Source organism: Carassius carassius, chromosome 27 (genome assembly GCF_963082965.1).
Source record: "Carassius carassius chromosome 27, fCarCar2.1, whole genome shotgun sequence".
NCBI lineage: Eukaryota > Metazoa > Chordata > Actinopteri > Cypriniformes > Cyprinidae > Carassius > Carassius carassius.
In genome coordinates, this window is record NC_081781.1 from 11,096,990 (window position 1) to 11,119,051 (window position 22,062).

At 37.2% G+C, this 22,062-nt stretch overlaps 1 protein-coding gene across 1 annotated transcript; it reads right to left on the reverse strand.

Moving 5' to 3' along the window:
• Nucleotides 1-744: 744 nt before the first annotated feature.
• Nucleotides 745-14,925, reverse strand: apobb.1 (apolipoprotein Bb, tandem duplicate 1). Its single transcript, XM_059512625.1, has 28 exons — nt 14,798-14,925; nt 14,469-14,498; nt 14,084-14,187; nt 13,856-14,001; nt 13,511-13,658; nt 13,268-13,420; nt 13,044-13,168; nt 12,872-12,957; nt 12,330-12,783; nt 12,138-12,252; nt 11,899-12,045; nt 11,559-11,770; nt 11,290-11,485; nt 11,028-11,204; nt 10,743-10,946; nt 10,451-10,618; nt 10,155-10,360; nt 9,870-10,049; nt 9,677-9,786; nt 9,375-9,582; nt 9,092-9,267; nt 8,824-8,984; nt 8,623-8,732; nt 8,128-8,501; nt 2,045-8,029; nt 1,807-1,912; nt 1,510-1,696; nt 745-1,417 (listed from the first exon to the last, which is right to left on the reverse strand). The coding sequence occupies exons 1-28, from the start codon at nt 14,850-14,852 to the stop codon at nt 1,196-1,198; spliced, it is 10,545 nt and encodes a 3,514-aa protein (XP_059368608.1). The 5' UTR covers nt 14,853-14,925; the 3' UTR covers nt 745-1,195.
• Nucleotides 14,926-22,062: the final 7,137 nt, after the last annotated feature.

The following is a 22,062-nucleotide window of genomic DNA, read 5'->3' on the forward strand; positions in this document are numbered from 1 at the left end:
ACTGTTGTTGAGTTGATTTATTATATGGTTTTATCTTTCACATTTTGTCTGTTATGAATCAGCAAAAAGTATGAAAAACTCCCAACATCCACAACCAAAAATACACAAATAAGAGTGTCAACAGTGTTTAAATTGTGATGGCTATACAGTCTTTATTATAATTGCAAAATTTCCATATCCTCTATATTTATACCAGGGTATTTGTTCAGTGTGTAAAGTAAACAATGCTACTGTATACTGGAGATGTGTCTTTTGTATAAAAAAAGAAAAAATCCTAATCTTTAATATTGAAGGCCATACCATGTGGAACTAATGTCAAGTATGAAATAAGCAATGTCCAAAATATGACAAAATTTTAAACTTGCAACAAAAATGTGAAAGTAAAAATGCTTTGACCATTAACAAACCTTTAGGTACCTCTTTATGTAAAATTAGCACTTTTTTAGTGAAATAAGTGTACTGAAATGTGTAAGTGACTTCCTGCTTATGTACTGAGAGATAGTAATTTGAAATGTGGGAAAGAATATTTTTGCTGTATTATTAAATCCACCATTATACAATAAATAATATCTGATCCATACTAACTAGTATGAGAATTATTACCTTACATTTAATATTGTGCAATATATGTTGTTGAGAAAGAAATGTGTGTTTCTGCTCATAATCATATTCTAGCATATTTCTAAACTGTCCAAATCAACAGGCTATCATCTTTGGAGGAACAAATTAAAAAGATGCACGATATTGCATAATAAATGTTCTTTATTTAGCCTCATCCATCATGCCATTAATATCAGGTACAGAACAAGGATGAAACTATGTCACAATTGACCCTTTTTTACCAAGTTTAGCTTCTGAATAATCATTTATACAGATAGAACAATACAACAGCATAATAATGAGACATTTATGGCATCAGTGATTGCTTTATATACATGTTGTAATTACACTTCAGCTAAGTGTCCATTGGCTTGAATGTCCATTTGAGAATGCTCTTTCCAAAAGTGGGTAGTGTTTATTTCATTCAGTGTTTGTTCAAACTGACCAGCTTACTGGAAAAAAGGCAAAGGAAGCTCAATTTGCTGTATTCCATCATTTGCATTAATAAATTCCTCCCAATTGGTCAAAATGATGTTATATAATTCACCTAAAGGAAACAAAACTAAGATGACAAACATTGTACTCAATTCATCATTCATTCTTCATTAAGAATCATATACAGTCTTTTTAGTGCGTGAGTGATGCCATATTTTTCAGCAAATCCTTCAACATGGGATGAGATAACTGGTAGCCTCTCCATAAAGCCTTCGGCCAAATCTTGTGTGGCTGGTATACTGTAGCTGACCGACAGTACTTTTTCATCTCCCTTTGGTGCAGCTCTGATGTTCAGAATTTCAACATCATCTCCTGGTGCAGACTGCAGAAAATGCAATTCAATATAGAAACAGAAGTTTTTAGCATAGATTTAATAGCTCAGTTTGGAGGAGTAATGTAAGAAGTGCCACTTACAGCATAACGACTGTAGATCCTCGCATTTATTTCAGATGGAATCTTTCCTTGAAGCGAGAAGCCAAGGTGGCCAGTTGTTGGTGTGGAAACTGAGGCACTTATGCCATCACTTCGAGCAGCATAGCGAAAGTCTACATCAGTGAATGTTGGGCTGGTGATGTCCACATTCAGGTTATGGCTAGGATCACTAAAGAAAAATTCATAAGCGAGCTTAGCTTAATTGGTAATAATCTAAACCACTAGTAGGACTAATACAAAACTTGTACTTATATCTCAAAAGTCAGTATTTTTTTTCACCTCATGCGAAGAACATTGCTGATGTCCATTGTAAAGTCAGCATGTGTAAGTACAGCATTTGCTCCTACAACAAGGGCACCATTCTCCATTGTAGTACTCATGGAGCCTAATTAGTGTGAAAGCACAAATCAATTAGGCCTACGCACTTAGAATAAAATACTGTAATTTACTCTTAGTACACATTACTATTTCTGAATGATCTATATGTATTTGTATTTTTGTCTTTTCAGATACTTACTGTTAAGACTGTACTCCAGGAGCACAACTGGTGAAGTGGCTGTAGCCTTGAGAACAGTCTGGTAAACTGGGGCACTACCATCTAGTTTTGCAACTACATCTGTGGTGTATACTGGAGAGACGATCTTTGAGGTGTAGTCAATTTTCTGCTTGGGTACACTAAGCTCCACCAACACCATCTCAGAGATCCTAAGGTCACCAAAGGTGCTTGGTTGAGACAGGTCCATTTTCATATCAGCCACCAGTGACTTTAGAAGCTCCAGATCAACTATAGCCTGGCCAGAATGATCTCCCTTTGTATTAAAACCTCCAATATTTGCTTCATTCTTGGAAGAAAACTTTGAAATGGCATAAACATGTTCCATAGCTGTTTCCACAGACAGGTTTTCATCCACATCAAACGCTACCTTGAGATCTTCATAATTCAGGTTGCCATTGGCAAAAGACTTAAGAGCATATCGCAAACTGTTGCCATTCAGATAGATGGATTCGTCATAATTTAGAGCTCCCTTTACAATACCACTATCTAGGAATGTTCCATCAATGATACCCTTTATGAGAGTCTCAGCAGAGATAAACGTAAGAGTACCTTCACCTTTTAAGATGTTTTCAGCATTTCCTTTACCAACCAGCTTAATAATGGGAATGTCAAATGTGTACTCTGTCTTAAATGTTGAATCAGCTTTTGGATGGACCTTGTTGTCAGCAGTAAATTGGTGGTTGGCTTCAACTGTAAGAATGGGTAGGTTAATATTTGCAGCTGTGGTCACAGACAGTGCTACTTCAAAGTTATCTGGGTTTATAATTACAGTGCTTTCATGGGTTCCTTCAATGTGTTGATTTTCCAGGACCACAGAATTGGCTAATTTGAATCCACTTTTGGTGCTCAGACTGCTGGTTCCTTCAAGCTTGGCCTTCAGTCCCTCAAACTCAGAGGCTGTAATTGCTACAAATTGAATCACAGGGTTATCTTTCCCATAGATAGCAGCATTAGCATTAAGGTTGAATATAGAGGACTTGAATGACACCTCAGAGATTAAATCACCCAGAGGATGGATGTTAATGAGACCAAGATCAATAATGGGTGCAGCTTTGCTCTTCTGGTAGACAATCTTTGCATCTACATCAATAGCCTGGTCAAAGTTGGTCAACAAATGCTTAAGGCCAGTATGTTCATATAGGTTGATGTCGCTGATTTCTGGAGTATCAACAATCATAGTTAAAGTTTCAAACTGGATAGGTGGGATACTGAATGGGACAGTCAGGAATTCCAAATTGGCCTCTCCATTTACTGCAGCATAAATGCCAGCCTCATCTCCGTTGTTGGCAGCTGTAAAGTTGTGACTGTATTTGTACTGGTTGAAACGAGCAAGTGCCACAGTGCTCAACTTCTGCATGTTGTTATTTATGATAACAGCATAATCATTCTGAAGATCAATCTTGGCAGTCAGAGGGTCTTTGAAGCTGAGTTTAGTATTAGCCTTGTTTTGGAAATCAAGGACCACCTCAAAGGGATGCACTAATATGTTGAAGGCACTGGAAAATGTACCACTGAGCAATCCAACAAACTTTGTGTCATAGGTTGCCTTTGTCACTACCTTCATTTCTCTGAGATCAGCCTTTCCAGAAGCTATCAGCAAGTAATTGTCTCCAGTATCAAGATTTCCTTCAAGACGGACATTAAAGTCGATGTAGTTCAGGAAAACACCTTCAGCCTTTATTTTCTCTTTAAGCTTTAAAGATCCACAATCACCATCTGTAGAAATGGTTAGCGTGGCTGTTGTTGGAGTAATAATTATACTTGAGATACTTTTGATGGTGGTATCATCAGACTCATCATGCATTTGGCACTTGACTTCTTCCATCATGGTCAGAAGGATTTTTAAGCCATCCTGCTTAAGAGTTATCTCATTAATGTAGGAATAGTCACCATTCAATGAGAGTGTATATTCTGTTTTAATATTTGCAGACATTCCATCCTCCAGTGCAAATAAGGCCATGTTATCAATGTTAGCACTAAGGGAGGTGATAGTTATCTTCACATTGCTCTTGGACACAGCCTGGGCTGAGAAGCCGTAGAGTGACACTGAGGATTGATGTTCAACAGCTAGGACACTGTGAGTGAACTTCAGGGTTTCAGAAACAATCACACGACTCATCTTAGGGATGGCAACCCGAGCTGTGGAATCCAAGCTGTATTTAAGAATGTCAAATTTGGATGATCCATGTGAGGTAATGTGCCCAGTGAATTGAGGCGTTTCTGCACTTTCAGTAGAGTTTAGGAATTCCATGGTAGTTCTCATGTTGAAAATTGGAATGTTGACCCTAACCTCACCATACAGCTTTCCGAAGCATGGCATCATGACCTCACTAGGGATTGCAGGGAGAGTGAATTCTGGTAACTGCAGGTCTGGGAATTTGTGATCCGGAAAGTATTTAGGTATTTCAGGGAAGGAGATCTCTGGAAAACTGATTTCTGGCAATGTGATGGCAGAGATTTCTGGCAGGTAAATAATTCTTAGGTCGCCAAAGATGGCCTCAACAGGTGGCATTTCATAATTGGCAATGAAGTTTAATAGGTCTAATAGTCCCTGTCTGATATCATCATACTCTATTCTGATTGGTGACACAGTGTAATATTGCAGAATGGTAAACTCTGGAAGGTCAATCAGTGTAGAAGGGAGGCTGAATTCCTGAAGCTTCTCTAAACTTATTTTTATGGAGGGCACAACAAGGTCTGTAAATGGGAAAGTGAAAGATGGGATTTCAAATTCAGCTGTTTTTAGTCCTGTCTTGACTCCATCACAGAATTGCTTCATCTCATTGACAATTGCCTGTTCTTTAAAGATGGTTTGGATTATTTTCATAATGGCACTGCATACATCTGTTGCAATGAATCCTACCTTTGTGTAGATACCACTCACTTGCCGTATGATTTCTTCTCTGATATCCATGTCTGTAATTATCTTCCTGATACTCTCTATAAGTGCCTCAGTGTCAACGTAGACTACACTATCAACAATGTCCTTGAGGTTTCTTACCACATCTGCAACTTTGATTGTTTTCAGCTCCTCAAAGCAAGCAGTAAGAGATGACAGAGCCTCAAGCTTTTGCCGGATCTCAAGTGACAAACTCATGGTGTACAGATCATTTATCAACTCCTTAACTTTCTGGTTGGCTTCATCCACAAATGCATTGTAGTCAAATGACCTAACATATCGGATGCAATGGTTTAGGCAGTTGTTTAAATGCTCAATGATTTCCTTTACCTCTGTTGTTTTCAAGTAGGTCATGGCCTTATCCAGCAGATCTGTGATGGGGGTCAGATTAGATTTCCAAGTGCCAGCAAGAACCTTGACAGTTTCTTCGATATTGAACTTCTTAACAAGTTCAAAAACCTTTTTCAGAATTGCTTCAATCTTCTTGTCAACCCCAGATTTCACCAGGATTTCTCCCACATTGCTGTAGACGGCATCAAGCTTCCCTCCCAGTACAGTAAGCACTTGTTTTGCTTTTTCAGCAGTCCGGCGGATTTCCTCTGTAGGGATTTGAGCCACCAAATTGCCTGCATAGTCTTTGAAGTTGGCAGAGGTAGCAAAGTTCTTCACATCCTCAATGAACTTTCCTTGGTCAAAATTTGCAACAAACTGCTTCAGTTCACTCAAAATATTCTCCAGTGTGGATTTAATAGCAAATTGTTCCTCAAGATCTCGCAAGAGGCCACTGCCGCTGCCCTTCAGTCTTGTTACATCAATCTGCTCAATTAAATTTTCAGTAGCTTCAATGACAGCAATAACTATGGCTCTGATGTCATATTTCAAATTGAATGCATTCAGTTCTTCTGTTAGTCTCTGTATTGCAGTGTCAGATAGTGTGAAGCGTGCAATAATATCTCTCACATTTTTTTCTACATCTTCTACAAAAGTGTCCAGTTCAGTGACTAGCTTCAACAAAACAGGCTTTAGATTCATCAGAGCAGCCTCCAGGTCATCCAGAGTAAATCCATACATCTCATAAACAGCAATCAGGTCTTCCCTCATCTTGATGATTTTCCTCTCCAGATTTAGCTCATTTACAGAATCACTAATGTACTTAGCCAGGTTCTGAATCTCAGCTATTATGTCTTCTCGGTTGATATAATACTGCATGGCTTCAGCAATCTTTAAAATTGTAAGTTTAATGTGTTGCAGGTCCAAAGGAAAATGCTGAATCAATGGCAGGCTAAAGATACGGCTGTTAGTGTTTTTATCATATTTTAGGAAAGCTGAGAAAAAGTGGTCTTGATCGTCAGAGTCAACCCTATTGAAGAGGTTTGTGATTATGGATCCAGATAGTTCTACTCCAAGTCTTTCAGGGTTGTTGTAAGCACTCACATCTTGGCTGAACAAATGGTTGTTAACCTTAGATTTTACTCTCACTGTGGCTTGCTGCTCAGATGGTGTCAGCACGGTATCAATCTTATTGTCAAGGTTGGTTTCAATTGACAGACCGTTGTCCAAATTGTGAGTTGTTGAGACTCTGCATTCGTGTGAGTGTGCAAGAGCAAGTGGTTCTGCCTTCAAAAGAAGTTTAGTGTAAACTTGTGCGCTTTGTTTTCCATACAGATACAAATCACCATCTGTATTGGCCATAGCGTCAACGTTAAATCTGAAGGGAACAGCAGTGGCATGAAAGTTACCGTTGAAGCGTAGGTACTGGGAGTTTAAAAGCGCATCACTGCCGAATGTGACTGAAAGTCCAGCAACCTCGATTTCTGTGTTGTGACTCATGTGAGAGCCCATGAGTTTTCCAGTAGTACCACACTTGGCAGTGACAGCCAGATCTACATATCTGATCTCATATGTGTGCTTCAGTTCATCTACACCAGAGGAAAGCTTCCAAAAGCCTTTCAGGTCAGCTGTGTATGGAAGCGCTTTAAACTGGGCATCATTATCTAGAGTGATATCCAGAACTTTCAGATTATTTTTGATTGCCAATGAAGTGCTATATGGCTCGATCTGAATGGAGATGTCATGATTATAAGTTACAGCATTGCCATCAAGATCTGTTTTGGATTTGAAAGCTACCAAAGACAGGGATGCAGACAGAGAATTTGTATTTTTAATTAGCATTTCCATAAATGTACCCTTCGTCTCAGCTGACAAGGAAAGCTTTGATGTGTCAAGGTCTCCATTGAATTTGTTCTCAAGCGTCAAAGGAATGAGAGGGCTTTCCATTGAGGTTGTGCCACTTGTGGCCAGGCCATCCCTGGTCAGCGATAGGCTGCACTTGTGGGAAGCTGTGTGTTCAATAAGATTTGCAGAGACATCACCTTTTACATCCAGCCCATTGGCATCCAGTTTTGCTACAAACTGGGAAAGGACACGATTTTCATCCCCAGCAGAAGTGTCAGCCTTAGTATCAATTTTAATGTTGACCAAATCTGGACTAGCACTAGCCTCAGCTACATTTCGGACGTTTAGACTAAGAACCTTTGCCCTTGTATCTGACTTCAGAGCAAGTAGAGACCCTTTATAGGTAACTTCAGCATCATGTATCAGAGTGTTCTCAAATGCAGTTGTTTTTGATATAACAGAGAGCTCTCCATTGGCAAGCACCGCTTCAATTGTGTTCTCTGCTTGGAAAAGGTCTGAGTCTACTTTCAGAGAGGAATCAATTTTCACTTCAGGCTTAAATGGGAGTACAATAAATGACTGACTGACAGCAACTTCACCATTCAGAGGACCAGCCTTGATGGAGCCCATCAGGTTTCCTTTTCCAGAGATCTCATCCTCATTGAATCTAATCTGGTCTGTGTGTTCCAGTGAAATCTTCAGACCCAAGGGACTGTTTGCCTCAATCTTGCTGCTTGAGTTCAATTTGATTTTTTCAGCAGTAGTCAGTTCCTCGGCATAATTAAGACTGGCTTCAAATAGCTTATGATCAAATGCGGATTTCAGCTCAGCCCTCAAAGATTCCCCAGGTGTTTCTTCCACTAATACAGATCCTAAACATAAGCATAATAACGTTTAAGTAATGATTATTTAATTACAGATTACAAAAATGTGTTTAGAAATAATATAGTAGCAAAATATATACAAATACCTTCCATTTTGAAGGAGAGGAGATCCACTGGGCTAGTTCCAGTGGCTTCAATCATGGCAGAATAGCTTGGTTTCTCACCAAGTTCCCTGCCAGCGGAAATTGTTGCCTCCATCTTGTAAAAGTTGCTGTTTAGCTTGCTGGACATCTCTGCCTTTATCGTGCGAGGCACTGACACAGACAGACTCTCAGGAACAAAAACCTCTGGAAGAGGAATGCTAATAGAATCAACTTCCAGGCCAAGCTGAGGTACAACCAGTTTTGGTGTGGTCAGGGCAGCAGGGAAGTTGAAATCTCCAGAAGATTTCCCAGCAAGAGGAAGGGGAATGGAGATGGTATAATAATTCTGGCCAAACTTGTATTTAGCAGAACCCTCACTGTTGAAAAAGATAAAATTTTGCATTAATGTACTTAACATTAATTAGTATGTGTAACATTGTAGATATGTTACATATTTCTGCATTTTGAAATGTATTATTATATTTTTAATTCACTCACGCATTCAGGAAAAGCTTCTCAGGTACAGTGAATTCTGGAAGGGCAGGAATCCTAAAGCCCTGGACATATGGGATGTCGGTGGCTAATTGCTCCAGGTAGGTTTTTGAGGCCTGGATGATTATTGAGTATGTGTTACATTCAAATTTTTGTATGCTTATGAATTTATTGGTTTGGGGAATCAATTATTTATTTTAAATTTACCTCAACTGACTGGATCAAGACATCACGGATCTTCATATCAGATGTACCAATCTTCTGATCAAGCAGGTCACCGACTGTGGCTTTGATGGCATCCATAGGAATAATGTTGTGAATCTCTGTGCTGACATTAGAAGTGACCTCAGCCTCAATCTTCTCCGCATCTAAAAAGAACATGAAAATCAATTAATATAGCAGAGGACTTCCAGTTCATTTGCGGAATTTGAGATGAAGTTGAATTTAAGGAAGTACAGTTCGAATTAAAATGTACCATATTTCAGAATGACTTTCTGAATAGAGGAAGTTTCCTTGGGGAGCTTGAGTTCACTTTCAAGCTCTACTGCAAGACCCTCAGCATGTTTCAGTTGTGCAGTTACTTTAGCATCAGTCTGAAAATGAGGAATGAGCAGCTGAACCTGCAGCATGGCATCCTTCATTGTCTGTGTCCTAAAGAAGGAAGAAAATACTAAACCCATGAGTTTATTTGTACAATGTGTAATTATTCAAAATATGTTATTATTGTTAGAACATGTTTCATATAGACATGTGCATACTTAGCAAGGGCGATAAGAGATGCCTCAGGTATATTCTTGTTAATGAAGTCAAGCTGAATGGAATGTGTGGCCCTGCTCTGAGTGCTGCGTTCAACAGAATGAACCCGAATTCCAGCTTCAAGGTCATAATCAGGAATTTGGAGATCAGCTGAGACACTGTATTTCTGTCTGTCGAACATCAGTTTTGCAGTGCCCTCAAATGATGCTCCTATTATATGGAAAAAGAGCAACATTTCAGTTCCTAGTTAATAGATGAAAATGTGTTGAGATTGTAAGGAAATTTTGGGGAAGCAATGCTTTACCTTCTGCCTTTAGACCAAAAGTCACCGTGTCAACTTTGTCTTCATACACATAGTCGACAATAGCTGTGTATGCTGAAACCTCACCAGTGGGGTGGATTTCAATGGCAAATCTAAAGACACAGTTCTGTGTTCAAATTTTGAGACTCAAAAAAGAAAGAAAACCAACAAATTAATAAACCAATATTGTCCTTACTTGCTGTCACCAGTCAAGGGGAAGTAGGGAGAGGCATCACTGGAAAATGCATTTGAATATTGCAGGGCACTGCAGTACTTAAATCCAGGGAAGAAAGGAGTGCATTTCTGTGCTTTGACATGTTCCATCATTGGAGGGATAGTCTTTGTTTCAATACCAGTCACTGAGAACAAGGAGTTACTGTGCAGAGAAAATAAAATGATTTTTTGTTATGTATTTGTAGAGCAGTATTACATTTTTGTTTGTTTATCATGATTGCGTTTCATGTTAACAGTAGCATCTTACGTCACACTGATGAGTTTTGTTGGAGCTTGGGGTGTGGGAAAGGTCAGCTTGAGCTGCTTTTTGGTTACAGAAACCTTTACTTTAAGACCGCTCTCATGATAGATGTTAGTATGCATCTCTAGACAAGACTCAACATAGTCAGGTAAGAGAGCTCCAACCTCAGTCACAAACTCCACTCCAACAGATGGCATGAAAGCCATTTCGCTCTGTGTGAAAAGAGAAAGAAATAGGTTAAATAATCTAGCTCGGTAAAACCTTGGTTACTGATCACAATGAGTAAAAGGCTGGACCCATACCATATCAGGGGCAATTTTCATTCCTCCTTTCACTCCTGGAGCAAAAGTACCAGACAGAGCAACTCTTAATGGAACTCCAGTACCAGTGGGTAGATAAAACTCATTGTCCAAGAAGACGTAGTGAAGGAAAAGGTTGTTGTTGACACTTGAGTAAAGGTTCCTTATGAACTGTAAAACAAATCATTCACTCTATACATTTCAACTTATTATGATCCTTTTTATTTATTATGGTGTTTTATTTGTTAAGCAGATTTTCTTAGCACTTATATGTATTTTAAAGCAGTTCACTTACATCAACAGGGAACATATTTAAGAGTCTATTAGCCAGCAAAGCAGCAGAGTTGGCCATGCCTTCCATATCCTTGGTTTTGAGATAGCCCATTTCAGCACCCAAAAGCCTCAGGTAGACCATAGCCTCTGGGTTATCCTGGACCTTTAGTTTCTGGATGAGCTTGTTAACATTATCCATTATTTCCTTGACAATGCTTTGAGGAGCCTATAATGAGAGATGTATGTGAGTGATAAACCAAACAAAAAAAAATGCTGAAAGGTTGCAAATTTTGTAAAGGTAAAAGACCTGTTGCATTTTTATGTTATTCCATAGAGCTGGGAACATTTTGTGCATAATGTCATTGCCTCTTGGGACTTTATCAGCTGCATAGTTTATTGTCTTCTGCATGGTGTCATGGAAGAATCCATCAATACCGATTAGGGCATCAACAGTGGGCTCCAGTCCCTTGCCATTCAACCCAATCTGTTAGAAAGAAAAATAACAACATCAATATAACACTAAATAATATCAAAAGAAGAAGATTTAAAAATGTAGACTACTCTTGTACCTCAAACATGTCTACATCATATCCAAAAGCATTCAGGGCCATCTCCAGGATGACTTCATTGGGCAGACGTTCTTCAGTCTCGAAAATCACATTTCCCTCTAGAGAGCCAATCTTGTAATTGCGTGAGTACTTTGTTGGATCTGTGGAAGTTCTGATCTCATTGCCTTGGAGGGCATTGACAATCTTATCTCTAAGTCTGAGAAGCAGAAGAGAAATTAGATACAGTTTTTATACTTAAGATGTTAAAATGTATTAAGATTTCTACTAACTCCTTTGTCTCAGATGCTGTGGAGCTTAGGATGTTGCTGATATGTGAGTTAACAAAGCTCATAGCCTGACAGTTTTCACTTTTAGGCAGAGCAGCAACCAGCTGAGCCAGTTCAGAGGGCTGAGGGTCCTTCATCACAATGAGATACGCAGCAACGCGCTTCTGTATGGGTGCGGTTCCATCGAAAATGACCTTCATTAGCACCTCTCTGCCCTGTTAGAAAGTTTAGCAAGTTAGAAAGTTTAGCAAGTTCATGTTAGCCAAACATAAATTTATTGTAAATATTTTAGATTTATTGAAAATTCTAGAAGTCTTTCAATTGGGTAATATATCTTGTTTACCTCGTCAGGGACAGAAGTGAGTCTAAAAGCTTGAATAGCAGCTTGCTGGACCTCAGGGGATGCAGCAGGTTGGTTTACACATTGGATAATCGCAGATTTTAGAGCAGGGCTTGCGGCTCCGACGGCAGCAGCCATGTTTCCAATGACCTTTGAGATTTCATATACAGATTTCAGTATCCACATATCAGCTGTTATTTTTAACTTTGTGAAGCATGAGGAATGGAATAGGTTGAACATACCCTCAGGGACAGGTACACATGTTCCTGGTCTCCTGTGCAGTCACCAATCTGTTCAAGAGCGTAATCAGCGACTCCCTGAATCTCTGGGGTGACACTTCCTTCAGCTTCATAGAGCCTTGCATAAGACATCAATTTTCAATTTCACTTTTAGATCAAATACCATGACTACAGTTGAGTTGTGTGTTTTCTCACCTCCTGACAGCATTGCTAAGGGCATAGTAGATAGGCTTGCTGTTCTTGTACTTGGCCATCTTCAGCATTTCCTCAACAAGGTCTCTGGATGGGTTGGGAACCATTCCCATGGCATACACTGCAGCATCAATCTCTAAAGAAGAACGGTCAAAGGTCCTGAGAACCTGCAAGATGGAGCTGGTGCATTCTGGCGTGCCACACTGGAACAACGCCTGGTACACCAGGGAGCGAGAAATCTCCAGGGCCTCTGGTAGAGCAGCGCTCAGGCTTTCAGAATTCATTTTGCGGATTGTAGCGATGAGCTTGTGAGCTAGGTGGGCTCTGTTGTGTCCATTGTTGGTCTCGGAAAGGCCAGCCAGTTCCCGTAGAACAGAAAGCATGACCTCTTTATCCTTAATTGGATGGACTGAGTCAATGCTTCCATCAAGATGCAAGGTCTTCATGCTGGCTACATCTAGAGGTTGGTAAACACGAAAATGGCATTAATTGAAATGCAATTACTGCAAACGCATGTTAATTTAAGTGTTTGAAGAATTGCTTACCATGCTCAAAGATTCTGTCATTGTGCACTGACACTCCCACCAGAGTTAAGACTTGTTTTCCTACATTAGTAACTCCATACTGTCCTCTGTTTATAATCAGAATGAATAAGCAGATCAATAAACGAAACGCTCAGTCAAAAGTAAAAACCCATGTAGCTGTCAGTGAACTCACTTGTAAGAAAAAGGCACAAGCATGTGTTTTTCAGTGCAGGAAGCAGAGGTCATGTGTTTCTGTGCATTATCAAACTTGTAGTTGCAGGTTTGACTGCTTTCAATGAGCTGAGCAAGTGGGTAGTGCTGTGTGACGATAAAAAAGCAAGTTCAAATATTATTGAAACCATCAGATATCCAGCACACTTGTTATTTGTTGTCTTATTCAAAGATGGGTTGACTTACCAGGCCTGTGATAAGGGCCAGGGGACTGGTGTGGTCCTTTACCGGTCTGAAATTGTCACATTTAGACAGATCTCTGTTGAGGGTGACATCGGTGGCAATGTCCTCTCTGGTGTTCACAGTGTAGCCTGTCTTGCACATACCGTAGATAGTGGGCTGGATTTGGAAAATAATTCATGATGGATTAGTCAATACATATCAACCTTTTAACAAATGTAAACGTTTTGCAACGGTTTAGAGACTGACCATTCTCCTGTTTCTGTCCTCCTCCAACACAGGCACTGCCAGGGCAGAGATTAGACCTCTCTTGATGTTCAAAATATTGACTGGTTCATCATCCTCAGGAAACAACTTGATGTCATCATCTCCCTCAGCAGTGAACTTCAGTAGGTTCCTGAGAATTACGATCAGGGTAGGTGTGTTTTTATGTTATGTTCAAATATGTTTTTTTCTTATCTGCTTAAAATAATTCTGTTATATCATTATGTTGTGTGTGTGTGTGTGTGTGTATATATATATATATATATATATTATATATGTGTGTGTGTGTGTGTGTGTATTATTTGGTGTAGAATGCCTTGAGAAACATACTTCTCCATGGCAGCCTTGAAAGCGTCTGCACCAGCAGATGGCCCAAAGATAGGCTTTCCTTCTGCATCAACATCAGTCACCTCACTCAACTCGCACTCCGTTGTGCGCACGATGTAGCTGCATGTACGTGGGACCTCAATTTCAACCTGTTTAAAAAAGAATTTGAATGAAATTTCAAATTTTAGGAAGAAAAAAAAATCTAAATATGTACGCAGTCGTCATTTATACCTTGCATCTTGCTTTGGGGCCATTGGTTGCTCCATTCAGGGCATTTAGGGACTCTGTTTCGTAGGTGTATTCATACTTGTGGAAGCTCTTGTACCTTTTGGCCACTAGAGGTGCAAAAATCACATCTTAAAAATCAAGGACACTCAAGGATACATTACTATTTCTTTAGCTTTAAATTGCCTTTATGAAGAGATAAATTCTAAAACAAAAATTAACAATTTTTATTATTTCTGTAACACAACTTAAAGAAGGATCCTTTTTATTTGTTTTATTTTTCTTGATAAATATTATTTGATAATAAATACCATATGGAACTTTTTATATACAATTGACATTTTCTTAAAAAAAAAATAGAATTATAATAAAAATTATTCTTAGGACTTACAAAGGCATGGTAATTCCTCATCTTGAGCATCTAAGATTAACAAACAGTAAGGAGGATTATACAAACAATATCAAACATAACTAATAAATACACGATGACAACAGACAATTTCACTTAAATGTATCATCTTTAACATTTTATATTCTTAATGTATGTTTACCAGTAGTTACTAATATGTAATATAATACAAATATTTTATTTAAAAAAAAATAGAATTTTAAACTTTTTAGAAACAAGTGACTACTACTAGAACTGAAACAAAATAATTAAAAATATAAAATACATACAACAGTCACAAATGTTTCTTTTAAATCCTCAGTAGTACTTACATGTCAAGACTATTCCACTTAGAAACAGCAAAAGGCAGAGCTTAGTGTCCCCCATAATGGGTTCAGTTAAGCTCTTTCCTTCAGACCTTCAGACCTTCCTTCAGATGTGATCTGCTGTATTACTGCTGTTAATGGCTTTATAGGTTCTGCAGGAATGGGAGGAGAGATGGTGGCTGCAAAAAGTAAAGTCCCCACTCCAAAGTTCATATCTTCTGCCTCTGTGGCAGGACAAAGGCAACTATTTCATCTAATGTCAATGGTTTTTCAAATGGAGAGAAAATGTAAAATGCTTTTTCACTTGGTTTGCTTGATCTGTTAATCGATTAGTTCACTAATGCCCTTTTGTTTTTTTCTTGTCATCTATGTGACCTCATCTTATTAATACACAGATTTTTTTTTGTTGTTTAACTACTTTTAAATATATATAATTTTATGTATATTCAGAAAAAAATTACATTTGTAAAATTGGAGTAGTTGTTTTTTAAATATTTTAACCAACCTTTTATACTGGTAACATCTCGACAAGTTCCTTCTGGTTCCTCTTGTGATGTTATGTGACGACAGGCAGCCTGTCTTTCTTTTATGCCTTCTTACTTATGATGTTGCAAAGTAAGACATTATGTATGGACCAAACCATAAGTCGTCATATAACTAATCTTGGAACTGACATATTTTACTGCATTTTATTTTGATATCATTTGCCAAGGGTTTTTCCATTCAGACATGACTAAACTGATACTGGAATAAATGATTAAACCTTCTGCCCTTTTGACCCATTTACTTTATCCTCTAACCTTTTATTTTGTGTTGTTGATCACGATTAATCACGTTTGCCCTGGAAAGTCTTCTTGGATACACAGAAAGTTATTTTTCAAAGGCATTTATTTTTTGATTTACGGAAAGCTATTCATGTTCTAGAATTGGTCCGTAACATACTTATAAGCATCACGAGCTATCGTGATATAGAGCACTATATGCAGTATTTTCCCTGTAATGTTTGTTATTGATTACTTAAACAATACTACAACAGACAAGAAAGATTATGTCTCATCTTAAAAAGAGAAATGCCATCCTTATTCAAAGCATTGAGCCAGAAACAAAATCTGCTGAGGCCAGCAGTCGCATGAATCTTTAACCTGTGTATTTGAATATGTCTCTTAAGTGTGCACAATAAAAAAGAAAAATTGTATGAATTAATGTGTTGCACTGATTAAATTGTCATTGATTTATATTAAGTCTGTCTTGTAGTCTGTCTTCTATGACTTGGAATGCACTGTTTGAGAGTCTCCAGTCAAGGCTCAACCCTAATGCTAACCCTGAGAAGAAACCATTTTCTATTTTAAAGCAGCTAACAGTTTGTATAAAATGATGCTTTTTTTGGCCAGTCTTTTACAGTGGTGTAATGTAACGAAGTAAAAATGCTTCATTACAGTACTTAAGTATTTTTTGGGACTATCCGTACTTTACTTGAGTTTTTATATTTCAGCCAACTTTTACTCCACTACATTTCCTAATTAAAATGTATACTTTTTCTCCGATTTAGTTCCCCTAAGTATATTCGTTAATACCATAAAATAGTCAGAAGAACACCGACTGCAGGAAAGCCGGTTTGACAAATCAGTGGTCTGGGTTTGCAAGCTAGACTCCTAAAAAACACCTTTGCTCATGGCGCACAACCGCGGATGATTTAATTTCCCACTCAAGTTGAGGCTGGTGTGTGCGATACAGCATCGTCTGCGATAATATCGTAATGTTAAGTGTTGTTGTAATGATGTGCAATTTGAAGTTATCAAGTAGGCTATATCACCAAATTAGTCTATTATATCAAACTCAATATTCTAAATTGTAGATGGCAAAAATGCTTCTGTATGCTTTTCATATCTTTATCACACAAAGAGTGCCATTTTTCTGCAGATACATGAATACATTTAATATCTTTTACACATTCAATAATCATTTTATACAAGTTTAGTAAAGTAATAAGTGACTTACATTTTAGACATACTAGTGTTTGTTTTTGCTCAATTTTGCTAACGAAAATAGTTCCAAACAGATAACAGCACTGTTTTGCGTCTCTGAGCGATGGATCGCTGTTTACTTATTGAATGAATTAGCTATTTGAATGAATCAGCTGAATAAATTATCCAGTGATTCACCCATTAACACAGTCAAATGCTTTGTTTCTGAATGAATCTGCCGTTTGAATGAATCGGCTGAATCTCAATGACTCACTCATCCAAGCGTTCCTTAAGTGCATTTTATCTTGTGTGTGCTTTTCACAGGCTTTATAATCCAGGTGTATTTTGTAAAGATCTGTTTTGAATGTTCTATTGCATAACAATGGCAGCCATTTTCACAGAAATAAAAAGAACGAAAATACAAAAATACACTTCTTTTGTTTTTGCATTTTAGCTAGGCTATGTTTGCTAAGATTATATTAATATATTTAATACATTTTAATTAATACAATTAATAAAATTGAGAAGAATGTAAGAATTTCGTTTTCAAACTTGATAATTGCTATTTATCAGCATGTATAATTTTAGACAATTATCCAATAATTTTTGTACAAAGAGTAAACAATTAGGCCTACTAGAAAAATGTTATGTTGGGGCGGGAATTGGTCACACCGCTCCACTTCGCTCAGATGCTCTGCGGTAACCTATTGGCGGTTTACATTTCACATTTCGACTTTTTTTTTCATGTTTTAAATTATTTCAAATGTTAGTATTCACCGTTTTATGTTAAAAACAAAACATTATGCCGTTAAATATACGTTAAATATCACATACTTTAAGACTTTTACTCAAGTAATATTCTAAACTAGCACTTCAGCTTCTACCAAAGTCATTTTCTGGTAAGATATCTGTACTTTTGCTTGAGTATGACTTTCAGGTAATTTATACAACACTAGTTAGTTGTAAAAGGAGAACACACAGCAACACTGTTTAATCATGAATGCTTGTTTAAAAGTCCACTGATATCAAAGTTCAGATATTGACAGACTTGTCTTTTCTATCTTACATAAGAAGAAGAGAAGAGAAGTGCACTGATTTAATTTCTTTCTCATAGTGCTTTTACAAAAATACAGAAACATTATATATGCATATATTAAAATAATGAAAATACAAGCTGACTAATGTCTCTTTCTGCGCAAAAAAATTCTTTCGTATTACATGGTTTATACCTCTATCACATTTGGATCCTGATGCAGAATCAACTCTTTTTCCTGTAGAAATGTTTTTTAAGGACTTCCTTAGGCTACTTTTAGTCTGTACAATACTTTGATCTACAAAATATGTCTACTCTCAGAAATTAGGGCTCAATGTACCATTTAATTTTCTTTATTGCATTTTATCAGGTATTGAACCTGTACAATCCCGTAGTCAGGCTTTAGAAATGAGTGAGAACCTGACCTCAGTACAGTATACTGTAAAAGAAAGATGTGTAATGACATTATCAAACACAGACATTTGCGTAACTATTGCAAGATAACTCTTATCTAATCAAATAGACCACAAATAAAATCCCTTTTGTAAGGGTTTGCATGGGTGTCTTGGTCCGTGATTTTATTAAGGTATATATATATTGTTAATAATTATCATTAAAATTGATAATAATAATAATAATACAATAAAAATAAAATAATAATAACATTAAGTATTTTCTTTATTCAATTTATTAATTTAATCATTTGGGTCTGTTGTATTGGTCTATCTTATTGTAAATGCTAAATCAGGTGTACCATGCTTGCATTGAGTAAAAACACAAAATGCAACGTATTTGTACAGAATGTACAGTGTATTGCCTCAGAAGCATTTGAGGTTTGCAATACACAACTCTATCAACACTTACTCTGATTACAGGCACTTTCCGATAAGGTTTTGGGCTTGAACAGTTCTGGGATGCCGTATATTGTGCAATAACGTCAGCACAGACTCATTTACAGTACTGTATGTTAAACAGACAATGAATCATTTTTTATGTAATGTAAAAATGATTATAGTAAACTAAAATGGCAAACATCTAAAATAAATCATGAAAACGTTTGTATGAGTTTAATATAGTTTCACAAGTAAACACTTCATTTTCATATTAATTCACAAACAAGTGTACATAACAAATATGACAAATTCTTTAAGACTCCTATACTTTGTGATAGCATGCATACATTTTTAGGAGACACATTTGTTCATTTACATGCTGCGTGGACTTTGATCAGGACATTTGAGTTGGATCCAACCTTCGTTCCTGCATTGATGAGCTTATCTTTGGTCTTAGGAGGCAACTTGCTTACCTTTTCGAGTAGATAATGCTATGGATTTACTTACTGAAAAAAATGTTTCTGTACTTTAAGTCCTCAGTGATATTGTGTCCTGTCCTGCCATGTTTTAAGCCAGAGTCTTTTAATTAAATTAAATGTGAAACATTTCTGATGTCTAGATACTAGATACATAAACTTTCAGTTATGACAAGGGTTACTGATATAGTGAATCATATATATATATATATATATATTTACTGTTGAAATGATGCTTGAAACCATTCACTCTCAATGTAGATAGTTTGGTTTAGTTCAGAACATTCAGTCAGCAGGGCCTTCTATGAGACCTCATAATGGAGTGGGAATTGCTTAATATGGTGTTGGATATGTTGTACAATAGAAACTTCACTCACATGCATGGCATATCTAACACGTGACACCCGCAATCATCCACACTACGTCATGATTTTAGGAAGAATGTAGCTTTGTGCATTTAAACTGTGGAAGATGCACAGTAGACAACAGATGGCATGAATTGTCAAGTGTTTTGTTTTCTATTTTTAAGAGCATTAATGTTGTTTATTAGTTTTAAACTAACTTCAGCCTTATCCCATAATTCCTTATATACATGGCAAATCTGATAAAAACTGATTTGTGTTTAAATTTGACTTCTTGTAAACAACATTGTATATTTGACCAAATAAAAAGCTTATTTTTCTTAATTTTTACATAACATTATGTAACATTAACATCTAATGTAAAGAGTTTCTAGAATAATCTATATGTTTGAGAAGGGAGACATTTCTTTGCAGTCTGATTGGTGCTGATCTTATGGGTGCTTGATTTGATGCCAAATCAACACACAAAAATCAATCATCTCAACCCCAACATGTACTGTTTGTTTTGTAGTTAAACTTCACATCAGATCCTAAAATGAAATCCTAAAGCTGGACTTTATAATGCAGAACATTGAGTGGTACTTTTATGCCCCCACATGAAGATTTGTTCAGTTTATTTTTTATTATTATAATTATTAAATATATATATTATATATATTTTTAAATTAATAGTTGAATTGGTATCTGTTATAAAATCAGTTCAACTGATTATACAGGTGCATCTCAATAAATTAGAATTTCATGGAAAAATGTATTTATTTCAGTAATTCAACTCAAATTGTGAAACTCGTGTATTAAATAAATTCAGTGCACACAGACTGAAGTAGTTTAAGTCTTTAGTTCTTTTAATTGTGATGATTTTGGCTCACATTTAACAAAAGCCTTAACAAATTAAAATACTTCATAAGACCAAAAAAAAAAACTAAAACAAAACATTTTTAGTGAATTGTTGGCCTTCTGGAAAGTATGTTCTTTTACTGTATATGTGGTCAATTCTCGGTAGGGGCTCCTTTTGCTTTAATTACTGCCTCAATTCAGCGTGGCATGGAGGTGATCAGTTTGTGGCACTGCTGAGGTGGTATGGAAGCCCAGATTTTTTTAATAGTGGCCTTCAGCTCATCTGCATTTTTTTGGTCTCTTGTTTCTCATTTTCCTCTTGACAATACTCCATAGATTCTCTCTGGGGTTCAGGTCCGGTGAGTTTGCTTGCCAGTCAAGCACACCAACACCATGGTCATTTAACCAACTTTTGGTGCTTTTGGCAGTGTGGGCAGGTGCCAAATCCTGCTGGAAAATAAAATCAGCATCTTCAAAAAGCTGGTCAGCAGAAGGAAGCATGAGTTGCTCCAACATTTCTTGGTAAATGGGTGCAGTGACTTCAGTTTTGGAAAAACACAATGGACCAACACCAGCAGATGACACTGTACCCCAAATCATCACAGACTGTGGAAACTTAACACTGGACTTCAAGCAACTTGGGCTATGAGCTTATCCACCCTTCCTCCAGACTCTAGGACCTCGGTTTCCATATTAAATACAAAACTTGCTATCATCTGAAAAAAGGACTTTGGACCACTGGGCAACAGTCCAGTTCTTCTTAGCCCAGGAATGACGCCTCTGACGTTATCTGTTCTCATCAGGAGTGGCTTAACAAGAAGAAAACGACAACTGTTTAGCCAAATTCCTTCACACGTGTGTATGCTTTGACCCCAGCCTCAGTCCATTCCTTGTGAAGTCCACACAAATTCTTGAATCGATTTTGCTTGACAATCCACATAAGGCTGCGGTTTTCTCGGTTGGTTGTGCATCTTTTTCTTCCACACTTTTTCCTTCCACTCAACTTTCTGTTAAAATGCTTGGATACAGCACTCTGTGAACAGCAAGCTTCTTTGGCAATGAATGTTTGTGGCTTACCCTCCTTGTGAAGGGTGTCAATGATTGTCTTCTGGACAACTGTCAGATCAGCAGTCTTCCTCATGATTGTGTAGCCTAGTGAACCAAACTGAGAGACCATTTTGAAGGCTCAGGAAACTTTTGCAGGGGTTTTGAGTTGATTAGCTGATTGGCATGTCACCATATTCTAATTTGTTGAGGCAGTGAATTGGTGGGGTTTTTGTTAAATGTGAGCCAAAATCATCACAATTAATAGAACCAAATACTTAAACTACTTCAGTCTGTGTGCATTGAATTTTTTTGATACATGAGTTTCACAATTTTAGTTGAATTACTGAAATAAATGGACTTTCCCACAACATTCAAATTTATTGAGATGCACCTGTAGATTTTATATTGATTTGCTTCAAATATTCAATGTCATTAATGACACAGACAGACAGATCTCTTCATGCAAATTGTTTTTCAGTAGAAAATAATTCTGGAGTCAAAATGGTAGGCCTATGGAAATATCAGCATGCTTCCATGGAGTGACCATAAAGTCCATTGCCCCTGTGTGTCTGAGGTACATTTATATCTGTCAACATTAGCTGTTTGTTTTTGAGCTCAGTGTCATCATGGTCTATCATTCTCAAGAATCATGTTTAAACATGGGAGGTAGTTTATGGGTCTGGAGTCAATTCAGCGGAGAAATCTAAATTATATAAAAC

Excerpts from the sequence above, each read along its gene's own strand:
- apobb.1 (XM_059512625.1), bottom strand. The coding sequence starts at position 14,852 with ATGGGGGACACTAAGCTCTGCCTTTTGCTGTTTCTAAGTGGAATAGTC. Across the intron at positions 12,046-12,137 it reads ATGTGTACCTGTCCCTGAGG|GTCATTGGAAACATGGCTGC; the intron begins GTATGTTCAACC and ends GAAATCTCAAAG. Across the intron at positions 8,030-8,127 it reads CCTCTCCTTCAAAATGGAAG|GATCTGTATTAGTGGAAGAA; the intron begins GTATTTGTATAT and ends GCTTATGTTTAG.